This window comes from Ambystoma mexicanum, chromosome 3q (genome assembly GCF_040938575.1).
Source record: "Ambystoma mexicanum isolate Mex_15411 chromosome 3q, UKY_AmexF1_1, whole genome shotgun sequence".
Taxonomy (NCBI): Eukaryota; Metazoa; Chordata; class Amphibia; order Caudata; family Ambystomatidae; genus Ambystoma; species Ambystoma mexicanum.
In genome coordinates this window covers 68,416,042-68,429,748 of record NC_090926.1, presented here as the reverse complement: position 1 = coordinate 68,429,748, position 13,707 = coordinate 68,416,042, and the positions used below count along the sequence as shown (strand labels likewise).

Below are 13,707 nucleotides of genomic sequence, written 5' to 3'. Positions count from 1 at the left end.
TTTTTGGCACGGATAGAGAGTCTGTATTATCTTTGGAGCGGGAGTCGTACCAGGTGTTATGCTTCGAGGCAGGTTTCAGGCCGATCCTCATGACTGGGGCAAGAATGGCAAGGGTATTGGTGATGGACAGGTGGTTGTTGCTGAGAGCATTGTCTGTGGTAGAGTCTGAGTTAGGGGTGTAAGGTGGAAGTGAAGGCAGCAGCTGACGTTTCATCAAGCGGATGTTCGTGAACAAGGTTGGCAGGTCACAAGGCCATAGGGACCCAGGTGGAAGGAGAGAAGACAGTGTTCTAACCAGGAAAGACGGTTGACCAGAGGAGATGAGAGAGGGAGGTCAGAGTGGATGAGGACATCCAGTGTGTGTCTAGCTAAGTGGGTTGGACCAGAAAGGATTATTGAGAGGGATAGAGAGGTGCAGAGGTCAATGAAAAGAGTAGATGCTGTGCCAGGGGAGTCCAATTGTATGTTAGAGTCACCCAGGCGGAGTAAGTTGGAGGAGGATGAAAGTAAGGAAGAACAGAAATCAGCCCATTCAGAGAGGAACTGAGTAGAAGTGCTTGGAGGCCGGTGAACGGTGGCATTGGTCAGAGTGGAGGAGGGAGAAATGACCAACTTGCATACTAGGCTCTCAAAGGATGAATAGGGCTAAGTGGGTAAGATGGAAGAAGGAACCCACTCAGGAAAGATTAATGCACCCCCACTGCCAGCACAGTGAGGTCGGGGTTTGGAGATGTTCTTGAAGCCATCAGGGAGGAGGGAGTCAAAAGCAGTAACTGAGCTGGCACTGAACCATGTCTCAGTAAGAGCGAGAATATTGAGGTCTGCATCTTCAAGAAGGAGGCAGATGTCAGCAGAATGTTTGTTGGCTGAGCGGGCGTTCAGCATCGCATGGTGGAGACAGTCTCAGCCTTTGAAGGTTTTCTGAGGTGGAGTGCAGGGGCATGGTAATTCAGTCAGGGGGGCAGAGGGAGTGGTAGTGGGAGAGGCAGGAGAGGGTAGAAAGTTAATGAGGATAGCAGGATCCGGTCAAAGAGAAGAAAGCGGTTGGCCTGAGGACCCTGAACCAGAATAGTGCCTCTGCCAATTAACGACGCAGCTTGATGAGAAGCTGGCCAGGAGGACTTCCCACTCGGTGTCACCATTAATGAGCGAGGAAGTGAAAGGCGAGAGAGTAGAGAGGAGTCCATAGATCTGGAGAAGGGACAGAAAAAAGGATATCAGTTGCTGGGAAGGAGATGGTCCTATCCCAACCCCCCTTAAACCCATCTTCAGTATTCAGATGATGTATTGGCCAAGGGCGGATACACTCACCTCCACAGCACTAGTGTTTCATAATATAACAGACATTTGCATGGTAATGTAATTCTTGGCCCAAGCCATAGACGCCATTTTGTACTACCACACCCGCCATCTTTTCACTAGGCCCAAAAATCACCCCTCTGCAAAGCCAGCTCTCCCATTCCCAGCACCGCGCACAGACACACCACAGCCCAGCCACCCTCAACCAGCTCTGCATGAGCCTTGTTCTCACAGAAGTCCAACCATTCATTATTGCAATTGTTTAGTATCATTCCCAATGACTAGGCTTTCTGCCTATCGTGAGACCAGAACTGGCCCAGGTCTGCGTGCCCATCCATCTCCACTAACCTGCCCATACCCCCTTGACTCTCCACCCTACCAGGTCCTCCACTCTCTTTCATGTAGATAAACACTTGCCCCTTGATCCCCATGTACTGGCCATCACAGAACACCCAGTGTGAGCCTAGTCCTGTAATATATTGCCCCTAATACTAATTCATGTCTGTATACATCATGAGTCATCAAGTAGATCAAACCCCTCAGGGGAAGCACCTGGGAGGGGGATTCCGTTATCAATGAGCCCCCAAAATGCAGGGGTTGGAATGTCTGCAAATTAGCCTGTGGTCTCTGAAGTACCCCCATGTAATGGTTTTTATGTCCGCCATTATTTCACTCATTATCTGGTCATGTTGTTTAGCTTAGATAGATAGTTTTTTAGCCCTTCTCTGCCCTGACCTTCACTGCGAAGATGAGCCCAGCAGAACCACGTGCCATCACATCGACTGGGGAGCAGCTGCCAATTACAGCCTGGCATCCCTTACAGAGCAGGCTGCATCTTAGTATCCACCCAATCCACATTGTAATTCTTGACTGTATGTGATGATGTAACGAATGACGACATTCCGTCTTATAAGGTGCCGCGCCATGTAATTGTTGGGAGAGCGCTCTCGGGCAGTAGAGTTCTTTGCTTGCTAACTTTATTCTATATAAAGTCTGTTGACTCTTGCAATGTATCTCTTAGTCTTATTCCCTTATGGGGTGGGGCTTTCATTTGTCTGGGGATAGGACACATGCTAATAAGGGTGTTGGTGCCTTCACAATGAAGACCTCTCTGGAAGATGCACCAACATAGGTGTCTGTGAGGGTAAGGCTAGGATTTGCATTTAGAATGTTTTTTTTGTGCTTTTTTCTTCCAGACTTCGAGAGAGTTAGAGGGTAGGTGATAGAATAGCAGTTAGAGAAGATAGGGGAGATGGTGCGTGCCACCACAGTGGCAAGGGAGGAGGGATGCACTGCACAGTTCTATTCTGTACTCGAAGGAGGCTTCTGGGTAAGGAGGAGCACAACTGCAGGGCAATAGATAGCGCTGCCAGGAATGTTTCCAAAGAGGATCACTGTGAATGCAGTACAAATGCAAGGGTGCATAATGTAAAGTGAAGCACCTGGATTTGATTTTTTCAAACAGTGTACCAAAAAAGCAAGCAAAGTGGCCCCCCTACAAACATATCTAAACTAACACATGTGCCGAGAGAGAGAGCGCAGATGAGACAAACGTAGGTTAGAGGAGGAGGCAGTAGAAAGGATCGGCCATCACTCACGAGATCAAAAGGGGTGCATAGAGGTCCATGGGCCCAAGTTCAGTAGGGTGCAGGGGGTAACAGGAGACCACCACATGGTTCTTGAATGTACAATGGTTGTGGCAAGGCCCGGACAGGCTCAGACAGGGCCTTGGTCACGGATGTAGGAGACGGGCCGGCTTTTGCTTGGCCGGCTTGCCAGATTGGATACTTTTGATGTGAGGAGGTCCAATCAAGGGCCAGTAGCTTGCAGGGCAGGCAGTCTGATGTGCATGCAGATGGCGGCGGCCATCATGGAAGGGGCCAGGGTCTCCTGCACAACCTTAAGCATGCAGCTAGTGCAAGGTGGATGAACGGAATTTTGTTTCTTTTTCTTTCTTCTTATCACATTTTTTCGTTTAAAAAAAAAGTGTGCAACTGCAGGGTGAGGGTTGCTGGTGCACCCAGTGCGCCTCAATAGTAAGAAAACCCCAAGATGCCCAGCAGGGCTTACCTCACAAGATGTTGGAGGGGGCATTGGGGAGGGTCCTCCAGTGCTCGTGGTGGTGACCCTTGATAGATGGCTGTCCCTGAGAGAATAGCTTTCAGGGGTGTAGTAGAGTGTCAGGGCTGGTCCATCTAACATCATGTGGGCTTATTCTGCAAGGATCTACCCCTCTCTTAGGAATTCATTATTTTACTTCCACCGGATAACATTTCGGATGCTTAACAGGCCAGTTTGGTATAAATATCAGGTTCCTGTCAGTTCCACTCTCAGGCAGACAGTGGACAGGATACCATGTTGGCACTGTGACTTTGTCACATTACAATAATAATTCTAGAAAAAGCTGAATAATGTTTAACTCTAGAATATGAAATGTATAGTTGGAAAGAGAGGGTATACACTGAAAAATGAGGAGGGTCTTTGAAGCAAAGCCAAAAATTGAAGTTATGTAACTCAGAAAAATTGAATCTTATTGTGAAGCGAGAAGTTGAAAAATTGGGTGATAGCAATGTAGAAATAGATCAGAGGAGGAGGAGGGATACAGTTGATAACTGGACACACAATGACTGGAGGGATTGCCTAGTGCTTTGCAGCCTAAACAAACGCAGCAACTCCAGTAATTTTTCAGAATCATCCATTGTCATGGAATTCTAAAGGCGTAAATTGTTTCATGAGAAATGGAGAGATAATAAGATACTTAAATGAAATTATTATGCTGTAAAACGTTTGTACTTCAAATGATCTATTTTTAGACAGCTTTATAGGTCATACAAAGAAAAGCTGCAAAGGATACAAAAGGCAGACACATGAGAGGTTTGTTTACAGCAATTAATAAACACCTGAGGGGCTCGACTTATTAAAATGGAGTCACAGTAAGATTACAACCTGGCCATTGGCGTTAGGGCTATGTGGCCCCACTGGAATGATGAATGCAAATTAGTAAATATATGCCCCTGCTGGAATCTCTGGAAGGGATTACATTTAGTGCTGCAATCTTTGACAAAAATCACATGATCATGGACAATATCTGTAGCAGGTTATTTTAATTCACAATTTCATGATAAAGAGAAGATAAAAGATGACAGCGTGGGGTCATACCATAGAAATTGTAAAAAAGTACTTTGTTGTATCATTTGGCTGATAGAACAGGGACGCCATGGGTAGAAACACACTTATATTGGTGTTGTAATATGCTGAATGGGATAATAGAGGATGCTATTCTAGGGGCACCCAATGGTACTGGGACTTCTAAGACATTTTAACATCAACTTTTATTTTTGGACAAGTGGAAACTCCTAAAATAGAACTGTGTCCAGTGACCAATCATTTATGCAGCCAACTGTAAAAGTCCCCAATTCTAGAAAAGACCTATGCATAAACATAGGTCCCATTGAAGTAAGCAATGAAATAACTTGATTACGCTGGAACCCCAATAACATCAAGAACATTATCAATACTATACCCAAAATTGTTAAAGAACATGATGTTATTAGCGGCTGTGATATATCCTGGTTAGATCCAGGTATATTCTCTGAATCTATGACCAGATTAACAAATACAATAAGAACGAAAACCATCCAATTTGTCCTGCTTAACCATAGGGTAAAAGAGTCAGATCTTTAATCCTATTATACAGGAAAGAAAGCCATAAGAAAAAGACATCAGATGTCTATATGAATTTAAAAGTAAAGATTGGGACTATTATACGAGACAAATTAAATCGATTAAACAGAAATATAAAAACTGCCTAAAATCTTAAATCAGCTTGGCTAATCAATGGAGTATTAAAATGCTAGAGATAATAAAGGAAATGAAGGATTTGGGTATTAGAAGGACAACAGAACTCACTTTATGTCAACACAGTAACAGAGGAATAATGGTGTGAGTTTATTAGAAATATTCTTTATTCCACAGAAAGTAATCACAGTAATATCACTCCCAGTGCTTTTTCAAGCTGGGAAGGGAATATTAACCAAGAAGAAATAGTAAGCATAATACTTCATCTTGACCAATCAGGCCCCTTGGCCTTTGATGGTTTAGAAAATGTTATTCAAAAAGCAGATACTGAGTTATGGTTATTCTTATTAGAGATCTTCTTTCAGAAAATTGATCTAATTCGTGGTTCCCCATGTCTTGGGAAATGGTGCATATTGCACCAATTCATAAAAAAGGAAATCCAATGAATCCAACAAATTATCCCCCTATTTCACTCGTAGATGCTGTTAAGGTCTTTTCAGTAGGACTGCTAAATAACTTAGAGAATTAGGTGATTCAATCTGGGAGACTAAATGGGTTGTTAATAAATCCACTTAAGGGCAAACACTGAATTGTTCTGAGTCTTACTTTCATGCAGCGTATGTGGATTTTTCTGCCGCCTCTGATAAGGTTGACAGGAATTGGCTACTGAAAAAAGTTATAACTGGGGAATTGACCAGGGACTCCTAAAACGAATCATCCTTTTACATGAAAGGACCACTGTTCAGGTACAACTTAATGCGGAAGGCCAATTACCAAAATATTCCAAACTAATAAGGGAGGTAAAACAAGGCTGTAATGCTTCACAGTGACATTTCAATGTATACATCTCTGACTTAAGGGAAACCATAACGAATGGCCAGGACCTGTTCCCCCAAAATGAGGTCGCCTGAGCGTGTCATGGCTCATCTCTCTGGCACTCTCAGGCCCCTCTACCACCTCCGCAGGGTGTACATCAACCTTGTACCCTGCCACGGAAGCCTTTTAAATGTGGCAACCTGCTCCACGTCGCTACTCTCAACTCTCTTTCTGCTGTCAAACACTCCTCTGACATCTGTCACCTCCTTGAAGAACCCGACGTAGATGTCCTTGCTGTCACCGAGACATGGTTTACAGCCAGTTCTGTCACAAGTTTTGACACTCTCCTCCCTGTGGGCTACTAGATCCTCTACGAACCCAGAACCAACCGCCTGGAGGTTAAGTAGCCCTGATCTTTCCAGAGTGGGTCCCGGCCAGGCTCTCTCTCTCTCCTTGCCTCTCTCTAACAGTGGCCACTATCTACAGGCCACCTGGCCAGGTCGCCCTCTTTCTCTCTGAATGGGGGCGGCCTCTCCTCTTCTCTCCTTGCCTATACTTCTCAAATTCTCCTCCTCAGAGATCTCAACAACCACCTGGATGTTTCTAATCCCTCCTCCGGGCTTTTCCGCAACCTCCGCAACACTCTCTCTTTGCATTCTGTCCTCTGGCCCGACACACTCTGGCGGACATACTTTGCATGTACTCATCACCTCAGACATCCCCCTCTCTAACCCTCTAAGCACTACTCTCTCTTCGATTGACCACTTTCTACTCTCCTCTCATCTACAACTCTCTATCCCTCACTAAACCCCCCACCCCCAGCACTGCCACCTACCTTCTCTGTCATTCGGCCCATAAAGCGTGTGTCAGTGAATGCCTTTGCCTCGACTTTCCCTGCTCCTCCTACTCCTGCGGCTGACTCACACCCTGACAGCACCCTTTGTAATCTGCATCTTATATTTCCAACACCCTAGACATCCTTGCCCCTGTCATGAGAATTCGGCTGAAGCCTACCTCCAAGTGCAACTCTTGGTATGATTCCGACCTCGCCATCCTGAAATGCAAGTGCAAGGTGGCTGAGAGGAAGCGGAGGGCTTCGAGCGCATCCTCTGACAAACTGGCCTGCCACCTGTTCCAAAGGCGATACAGACTCTGTCCTGTCCAAGAAGAGAGCACACATTCAAGCCGCATCTCTTCGGCCTCTAACCACACAGCCAAACTCTTCAAAATCTGCCAGGAACTGACCAATCCTATTGCAGTCTCTACCTTTCCTGTTCCCTCCCAGACCCTTGGTATGGCTCTGGTTTCTCACTTCTCTGCTAAAACTCAGACATCCTGTCCTCTATCTCCTCTTCCTCTCCGTCTTCCTCTCTCTGCCCCCTTTTGGCCATCTCTCACTCTCCTCCTCCTTTCTCGTATTTCTCTCTGACAAATCCTGACTACGTTTCTAGATAAGTCCAATCTAGGAAAGTGTCATCTAAACAGGTGCTCCCGTGCTCCTCCAGAACCATCAAGGACCATATTGACACCCTTGCTTCAGCCTTGGCCGATTTCTGTAATCAATTTTTCGCCACTGGAACTTTCCCCTCTCCCCTTAAGCAGTCCCTTGTGCTCTCCCTCCTCAAGAAGCCGTCTGCCGATCCTACCTGCCCGACAAACTATCGCCCAATCTCCATCACCCCTCTCCTGGACAAACTCTTGGAAAAGCTGGCCATCTCCCAGCTTACTCTCCACACTGAATCTGTTGGTTGTCTCTATGACCATCAGTCTGGCTTCAGAGCTGCCAGGGGCACGGAAACTGCTCTTCTGAACACCTGTGAAGATCTGCTCTACAACCTTCATTCCAGCATTCCTTCTGTCATCATCCTCCTTGATCTTTCCTCTGCTTTCTACATGGTCAACCACGCCATCCTGATCAATCGACTCCATGAGAGCCTGAGCATTACAGATCAGGCCCTGGAGTGGCTGACCTCCTTCCTCTTGGACCGCTCCTCCCAGGTCCAACTTAGTCCCTTTCACTCTGCCATCTCTCTCTCTCTACCTGTGGCATTTTGGTTTTTCAGCCTCTACTTGGCACCTTTGGCCCACCTGATCTCTACCTTCTCCTCTAACTTTCAGGGTTATATGCCCCGCACTTGCACAATCTGAATGACACAAGGCCTAGTAAGATTGTTATTTTGTCCTCCCTTTGTTTCCCCCTCCTTGTCTTGTCGGGCCTAGAAACACTTGTGTACAAATGCCATATCATATCCTATGTGGATGACACTCAGCTTTCCTTCAGGATCCTCTCCTCTCTCACTCATTCCTGACTGTCTATCCACGATTCAGGATTGGTGTGCCTCCAACAATCGCTGCCTTAATGCCAGTAAGACGTAGATCCTTCCCATTGGGACTCTATGTCCCTGCTTTCCATCTCTCACTCAGGCTGCCCGCGTTGGGCCCTCTCACTTCGCATTCCTGTGAGACAAAAAACCATGGTGTCATCTTCGACTCCACTCTCTCTTTCTCTCCTCACATCTCAGACGTCGCAAGCACCTCCTCAAAGGGACTCTTCCCTTGCTCACTTTCCCCCAGAAGCTCACTGTCTCCAGAGCCCTAGTTATCTCTAGGCTGGACAACTGCAACAGCCTCTTTCTCAATCTGCTTTCCTCTACTCTCCGCCCTCTGCAACTAATCCAGAAAAGGACTGCAAGACTTATGCTTGGCCTCAAGCCCAGGGACCGTATCTGTCCAGCCCAGAAATCTCTCCACTGGCTCCCATGGCTGCAAGGATCAAGTTCAATACCCTTTGTATTGTCCACAAAGCTTTCTGGGGCCGGGGCCTGCTCTACATCCAACGCTCCCTTCCAAAATACCTTCCTTATCAAACCCTTTGCTCAGCTACCTCCAACTCTCTAAGGGTTAGACGCTTCTCCAGGCAGAGAGTGAGGGGTAGATCTCTCTCCTCTGCAGGTGCCTCCCTCTGGAATGGCCTCCCTGCCCCTCTCAAACTTGAGCCAGACCAACTGAAGTTCCAGAAGCAGCTCAAAACGTTACTCTTATCCTCTGCTTTCTCTCTTTCCCTCTCCTGCTGACCTACCTGTCTGCTGTACCAACTGGTTGCTTGGCTACCTTCAGAGTCTCACTGGGTACCAGGCTCTTTCTTGATCAGTCACCCTTGCACTGCCTCCGGTCCTACCACGCACTTAGGGGCTGTAACTGTAACCCTACAGTCCCTTGTTCTCCTTGCACTACTCAGAGCCGTGCGGTCCTGGTTGCAGTTACTCAGAGCATTGCTGCCCTATTTTCACCTCTCCCTTAGCCCTTGCACTTCTCGTTCTTGCATGATCTGAATGATACGAAGCCTAGTAAGATCATTTGTCTTGTCCTCCCTCTGTCTTTCCTTCCTTGTCTTGTCACGCCTAGGAACACTTGTGTACAGGAGCATTATAAATTACTTAACATATCTATGCAGATGATGTGTTATTGTGCAATGCAAAGCAAATCAGCCTGCATCACTCTTTGAATGAATAAGTTGTTAGAATATCAAAATTAGATTTTTGAGCTCTAAAATAGAGAAAGCAAAAATTATGATCTTCTCAAATAAGAACAAAGATTATGGTTTCACATGGAAATTGGACATTGTAAAGCTAGAAGTATTGTCTGAAATAATGTATTTTGGTTATACTACGACCAATAAGAAAAGTACAATAGCTGAATGGAATTTTTTCAAAACTACTGTAACAATGTTAGCTTGCTAACGTTGTGCTGGATATAGCGACTGAATATTGTATCTATAATTTTGTATGGGACAGAACTCACAATTGGTGCTAATCGGAAGGGTTTTGAAAAGCTGGATACGTGCACCTGGAGATCACCCCTAGGAGTGCAACAATCAACTTCTTGTGCAGCCCTAGGATTAAACTGGGTGGGACCTCTCTGGTAGGCCAAGCAAAACTGTGGAAAATGGCATGTTATGTAAAAAGTGAAATGGCCTATCCATTTTCCTTATTATATGATGTAAATAAAAAAGGATGTTGATCGCACATCACCAGTTAAAAAAAAAGGATATAGAAATCTGTGAAAATGAAATCAGAGAAATGTCCTTTGATCCTGTCCAGTGAAAAGAGGAAACGTAGGCAAAAGGTAAAGTGTAAAATGCTGAATTATGAATGATGTCACAGCCAAATGGTGCTAAGTAAATTAGTGTTAATGGAACATTCTATACCGGAATCATGTACAACTCAATCATATCTTGAAAAATGTCCAGGAGTCAAAAAGATTTTTTAATGGAATTCCATTTCAATAAACTAGATACCTTGGAATGGCTAGAAGCAAGAACCGACAACAAAAGAAATGAGACGTTAGTTTAAACACGGCCAAGGATTCACTGTAGGCATTGCGTAGAGTGCAGCACAATTAGAATACTATAAGAAAATGATTTTAAACATAGTGCTGACACTGTGGAGAATGGTTGTTTCTAAAAAAATATTCAGAGTTGTCAATAGACATCTTTCATTATTAGCTATATACAATTTATGTGAAAGAGTTTTTAATTTGTTAGAGGAAATTACACTAGCCAGAACTTAAATTATGATTATTTTAAAATATAAATAGATATAACTTCTATGTAATAATATTGTTATTATGTGTCACAGAGTGAAATCGTACTGGATGATTGTAAAAGTTTGGATTTTAAATCACACCACAAAAAACAATAAAAACATATCTAACTTCACAAGTCCATTTGCTTTTAGCGACATCAAATCCAGTTAATGTGTAAAATAAAATAAAATAAAAAAAGATCAATTTTACCCTGCTTCAGTATTAGTTCACATTTCCAAAATGTGACTTCGGCAACAACAAAGCTACATTTTCTGATGCATATAAGACTTCAGTTCCAATTAACAGGCATGGAGTCACTATCCTCAGATCAGCTTTCCACATTGGCTCGACAGGCATCACTGCTGCAATAATGAGACCGTTCCAAGCATGTTGCTAATTGGGTAGCTTTCTGGTGCTTCCGTCTGTTGGAACCAGTTCTTACCTAATACTATAGGGACACGCATTCTGTGATCCATCCCAACACGTAGTTATCAACTTGCCAAACAAATGTAACATGTTACCATTCCCCATACACACCGTTTTGATACATTAATTTCAAATTATTTCTCTCACAGTACTTCTAAGGGCATCACATGTTTTGATAAATTAATGTCAAATAATTTCTCTCACAGTACTTCTGGAGGGCATCAAATGATCTCTTAAGAGTGACCGGGGTGCCGCCTAACTGCACCACTGTACAAAACAATACGAATATAGTGCCTACCCAGGAGGGGTGTAGAGGCAGGCACTCCCACCTTCCCCAGCATTCGACCAAGTTAGCTACTTAGAGGTGAAAAACAGGAGTGGGGCAGTGCAAGTACACGCGCCTTATTTAACCTCATGTTCACATACTTTTCGATTTCTTTTCAGAACATCACCCATTCCCAAACATGCACACATGGGTCCACAGCACATAGCCATAGCCAGCTTTCATCTCACATCCATAAGGTTAGCCTTCTTATAACGAGTCTCTTCTAGATAGAATTGTTAAGTTCAGCATGTATCACATCTAGCTAGAAATGAGAATTGTGAATATTAGCTTGCGTCACATCTAGACAAGATTGTGAATGTTAGCTTGTGTCACATCTAGACAGGATTTTGAATATTAACCAGTGCCACATTTAGATAGAATTGTGAATGTTAGCTTGTGTCACATCTAGACAGGATTGTGAATAATAGCTTGCATCACATCTAGACATGATAGATATTCAGGAGCCACTTCAAGAAAGAATTTGGAAATTACCATGCATCACATCTAGATAGCAATGCCACTAACCATTCCACTAAAAATGTCACCCCTCTGCATACAACTCTCAAACTCTCACCAAACACAATCACACCTATCGCACGTACTTAAATACACTGCAACAACAAAACAAATCACACATAGCCTCGCACAACAGAACACAATGGGTACCAACTGACGACACCAACACCCAAGCTCAGCAAACAGTGTTAACAGAACTGAAGCTGCCAACAGAATATCACTGGTCTCTTGTACTTTTCCCACTCGGTCCCAATAACTCACCCGACCCCCATTTCATTTTTAGATCCGCCAGAGCGCCAGGGGACCACTTTGGTGGTGTTAGAGTGTGGTACAAATGTCCTTTAACATTAACAAATAAAACAAACATATTTTTATAAACCCCAAACAGATTCCACACAGCGGAAATGGGGAGTGAAGAATGGTCCCCTTAGCAACGTAGGACGCCTTCAGAAATAGTTCCCCCACTTATAGAACTGCCTCCTTAAAGAAAAACTCTCTTAATGCGCTACGCCCCTGAGAACTTCCTGTGTGGCTTATGCGATTATTGGAGCATTCACGTACATGATACTACTCACCTCGTCGGGCTTCTTTGACGACATTTTACCGGAGGGATCTCTTTCAAAGCCAGGCCCTGAAGTACAGTCTATTAATGAAGATCGCCCGATGAAAACGATTGCTGCAAACACTTTAAAACAAAAATACCCAGAAATCTTCCTGTCTCACATCAGTCTGCGCAGCTATACGTTTATTACTGCGCGTGTCCTCAGCACGAGACACTAATCTCGATGCCACATTCAAAGACCTCTTGCAACAGAGCGCGCTCGCAACCGAGACATTTCCCCACAACGTGAGGACGGGCAGCCATTAAAGGGCCCGCTCAGAATAGACACTAATCGCCAAGGCATGCTCAGCTCAGAGATCTTTCTGTAGGTTCTCGGCAAACGATTAGTCTTTGTTATGTTTTTTGTTGGCGCTGTTGTAAAAATCGTAATGGTCAGCAGGCAACACTCAGCACAGTGCTGCCTTCCTGTGAAATTCGGTAAAATTGAACAAGCATAAACATCGCCTGCAGTCTAGGGTTGCCTGCCACCTCTGTTTGAAGCAAAAACCGGTCGTGGAGCCCAGGGGAGTATCCGGCATTCAAGATGATTGGGGGGGGGGGGGGGGGGGAAACCACGAAAAAAGTTATTTCCCCTCCAACTGCAGCCCCAATCTACTTTTTGGGTAATCCTAGTGGCAGACCGCATTTTAACACATAAACAAAATAAAACAGCAGGATAATTACAGATGCGGGGAAACTCATCTATTAGAGCTCTGCCCAGGCACTCTGGGGCAAAACACATGCGAACCTCCTCATTTGAATATGGATTGCACCAACAGAAGTGGCTTCACAGAATAGGACATTACAAGGAGCATCATCTTGGCGGCACCATGGAAGTGACTTTAGAATAGGTTGCCATAAACCAAGTGGCAACAACAAGTTGTGGTACAAAATACCTAAATTGCAGTCTTATTATATATTTTAATATAAAGTTTACAGCAACTTTATAGTCATTGGGCTTGTTTTATAATAGCAAGATATGTTAAAATAAGCTATACAGTGAATCAGAATAACTTACAGAGCTGCAGATAAGACACAGTGTGAATAAAGGATTTGCCCAGGATCACACACTTTGGTTAAATGGTGAAGCCGCAATGTGGACAATTTAAGCAACTGAACACATCTTCCCAGGTTTAGTTGATATATATATATATATATATATATATGTATTAAGGTTTTGCTTTGCATTTCATGTGCTTAAATAACACTGTATAACAATGCATTGGAAGCAAACCTCATTACATAATAAACTAGCCTTTTGGCTTACTGCACAAAAACCCAGACTCATTTAAAAGTGGAAAAGGTTGCTTTAATGTGACAGGCCCAAGCTTACAATTAACGC

General features: G+C 44.3%; 1 protein-coding gene across 5 annotated transcripts in view; it reads right to left on the bottom strand.

The window, feature by feature from the left end:
• The window catches only part of LOC138582142 (zinc finger protein 154-like), a 210,961-nt gene extending 198,440 nt beyond the window's left edge, over window positions 1–12,521 (bottom strand). For 2 of the 5 annotated variants that reach the window (XM_069653161.1, XM_069653160.1), the window contains exon 1: window positions 12,340–12,518. In XM_069653161.1, the coding sequence (XP_069509262.1) occupies window positions 12,340–12,363 (24 nt within the window). In that variant the 5' untranslated portion in view covers window positions 12,364–12,518. Of the gene's footprint in view, window positions 1–12,339 lie in introns of all 5 variants that reach the window. The other 3 variants (XM_069653159.1, XM_069653163.1, XM_069653164.1) reach the window with 2 other exon arrangements.
• Window positions 12,522–13,707: the final 1,186 nt, after the last annotated feature.